This window comes from Carlito syrichta, unplaced genomic scaffold (assembly GCF_000164805.1).
Source record: "Carlito syrichta isolate Samal-C Ts95f unplaced genomic scaffold, Tarsius_syrichta-2.0.1 Scaffold308918, whole genome shotgun sequence".
NCBI classification, from domain to species: Eukaryota; Metazoa; Chordata; class Mammalia; order Primates; family Tarsiidae; genus Carlito; species Carlito syrichta.
The window spans coordinates 27,166-30,190 of NW_007253014.1; the positions used below are offsets into that span (position 1 = coordinate 27,166).

The following is a 3,025-nucleotide window of genomic DNA, read 5'->3' on the forward strand; positions in this document are numbered from 1 at the left end:
GGAGCAGCCACTGCACTCCAATCTGGGCGACAGAGTGAGACTCCAACTCAAAAAACAAACAAACAAAAAACCCAAACAAACAAAAATAAATAAAATAAAATAAAATAAGATAAAATAAAATAAAGATATTTATGGGCTGAGTCACCGAGCTCGGTGGCTCAGCCTGTAATCCCGCGCTTTGGGGGGCCGAGGTGAGTGAATTTCCTGAGCCCGCGGGTTCGAGACCCGCCTGAGCCACTTGGCGAAACCTCATCTCTACAATAAATCAAAAAAATTAGCCGGCCGTGGTAGCGCGTGCCTGTAGTTCCAGCTACTTGGAAGGTTGAAGCGGAAGGATCACCGGAGCCCAGCAGGTTGAGGCTGCGGTGGCCGGGAGTGGCCACTGCACTCCAGTCTGAGTGACTGAGTGAGACTCCAACTCAAAAAAAAAAAAAAAGATATTTATGGTCTGGTGCGGTGGCTCATCCTGTAATCCCAGCACTTTGGGAGACAGGCGAGAGGACTGCCTGAGCCCATGGGTTTGAGAGCAGCCTGGGCAATTTGGTGGGACCTCATCTCTACAATAAATCATTAAAAAAACTAGCTGGATCTGGTGGCATGCGTCTGTAGTTCCAGCTACTTGGAAGGCTGAGGCAGAAGGATCGCCTAAGCTCAGCAGGTAGAGGCTGCAGTGGCTGTGAGCGTGCCACTGCACTACAGCCCGGGTGATAAAAGTGCGACTCCAACTCAAAGAAAAAAGAAAGATATTTATTTTTTTGCACACCACTTTCCTTCTGTTTTAGAGGGGGGCCTTGGAAGCCCCAGCAAGAAACAATACAGGAAGCAGAAAGGAAGAAAAAGTGTCCAGGCCTATTTATGAAGCTCAAGGTGTTACCTGACCATGTCTAAGAGGGTTTCATATCACTGTAGTGCCTGGGTGTTACTCTGGGTTTTGCAAATCAGCAGGAAAACCTTCTGAGCAAACACAGACTTCAGGGAAAACAAAATCTAAGGAGAGCAAAAGAGTGGCTAGGAATCCTAAAATCTTGCTACTTCCTGGGCAGCGTCCTGAAGAGGGGCAACCTGGGCTTTGCTCTCAGGGTCTCAGGGGCCTCTGGGAGTCATGTACTCCCTCTCAAGGCTGTCTCTTGCCTTGCTGGATGGTTCTGGTTTTAGCCAATTTCTTTCCTCACCTTCTGCATAATTTTTACCCACTAATCCCAGCTCTGCCCTCTGGGTCTGCAGGAACAGGCCAGTTCCGGCCACATGGGTCCTCTTTGTTTCTCTAAACTGCCAAGTTTATTTCCACCTTAAAGCCTTCAGTATTCCCTCTGTCTGGAATGTTCTTTCACCCTGATTTTTGCATGGCTGGTTTCTTCTTTGCCACTCAGCACTTAGCTTAATGTAACCTCTTCAGAGAATACTTTCCTGACTACTTGATCTAAATAAGCCACATTCTTTGTCACTCTTCTCATCATTTATTTGCACCTGAAGTCTTCTTTTTTTTTCTTTGTGAGAGACAGGGTCTCAGTCTTTCATCCAGGCTGGAGTGCAGTGGCTTGATCATAGTTCACTGCAGCCTCCAACTCCTGGGCTTAAGCAATCCTCCTGCCACAGCCTCCCAAAGTGCTAGGATTACAGATGTGTGCCATTGTGACTGGCCTGAATTTTATTTCTTTAGTTATTTGTTTATTAGAAACTCCAGGAGGGCTGGGATTTTTTTTCTTTTTTTAATTGGAGTCTTACTCTGCTGCCCAGGCTTGAGTGTGGTGGCATACTCATGGGCACCGCAGCATCAACCTGCGGGGTTCAGGCGATCCTTTAGCCTCAGTCTCTTGAGTACCTGGGACTACAGGTATGTGCCACCACACCCAGCTAACTTTTTTATTTATTGTAGAGACGATGTCTCGCCATGTTGCCCAGGCTGGTCTCAAATCCCAGGGCTCAGGCAATCCTCTCACCTCCACCTCCCAAAGTGCTGGAATTATAGGCATGAGCCACTACGCCCAGTTTGAGGGCAAGGATTTTTGTTTTATTTTTATTTTTTTTTGAGTTGGAGTCTCACTCTGTCGCCCAGACTGGAGTGCAGTGGCCGCTCCCGGCCACCGCAGCCTCGACCTGCTGGGCTCCGGCGATCCTTCCGCCTCAGCCTTCCAAGTAGCTGGAACTACAGGTGTGCACTACCACACCCGGGTGATTTTTGATTTGTTGTAGAGGTGAGGTCTCGCCAAGTTGCCCAGGCGGGTCTTGAACCTGCGGGCTCAGGCAATCCACTCACCTCAGCCTCCCAAAGGTGCGGGATTACAGGCTGAACCACCGAGCCTGGCTAGGATTTTTGTTTTATTTACTGCTATATCCCGGTTGATTTATCCATAAGGCACAGTTAAGCAGAGTGCCGAGGATCTGCGATCCTTTTAGAGGCTTGTGAAAATGTTTTAATTTCTTTTAAATTAGAAGAAAAAAATGTATGTCATCCAATCTGTGTTATGTTTGTCTCTATAGCAGTGCTGTTATAAACTATAATTTTTTTTTTTTGAGTTGGAGTCTCACTCTGTCACCCAGACTGGAGTGCAGTGGCACACTCCCTGTCACCGCAGCCTCGACCTGCTGGGCTCCGCGAATTCTTCCACCTCAGCCTTTCCAAGTAGTTGGAACTACAGGCGTGCGCCACCATGCCTGGCTAATTTTTTTTTTATTTATCGTAGAGATGAGGTCTCGCCAAGTTGTCCAGGCAGGTCTCGAACCTGCGGGCTCAGGCAATTCACTCACCTCAGCCTCCTAAAGCACGGAATTACAGGCTGAGCCACCGAACCCGGCCAATTTTTAATATTTTTTTATGGATGAAAGCAAAATCGCCTAGAGCCTACAAAAGTTGTAATACAATCCCTGCTGGGCTCAGGTGATTCTTCCTCCTCAGCCTTCCAAGTAGCTGGAACCATAGACATGTGCCACTATGCATGGCTAACTCTTTTTATTTATTGTAGAGACAAGGTCTTGCCAAGTTGCCCAGGCTGGTCTTTTTTTTTGTTTTTTTTTTTTTTTTTTT

At 47.4% G+C, this 3,025-nt stretch overlaps 1 protein-coding gene across 1 annotated transcript in view; it reads right to left on the reverse strand.

Moving 5' to 3' along the window:
• The window catches only part of BHMG1 (basic helix-loop-helix and HMG-box containing 1), a gene marked incomplete at its 5' end in the record, with an annotated part of 27,607 nt that overhangs the window by 23,747 nt on the left and 835 nt on the right, over positions 1-3,025 (reverse strand). Inside the window, one exon of the mRNA XM_021716765.1 lies at positions 1,332-1,354. Within this exon, the coding sequence (XP_021572440.1) occupies positions 1,332-1,354 (23 nt within the window). The remainder of the gene's footprint in view (positions 1-1,331; positions 1,355-3,025) is intronic.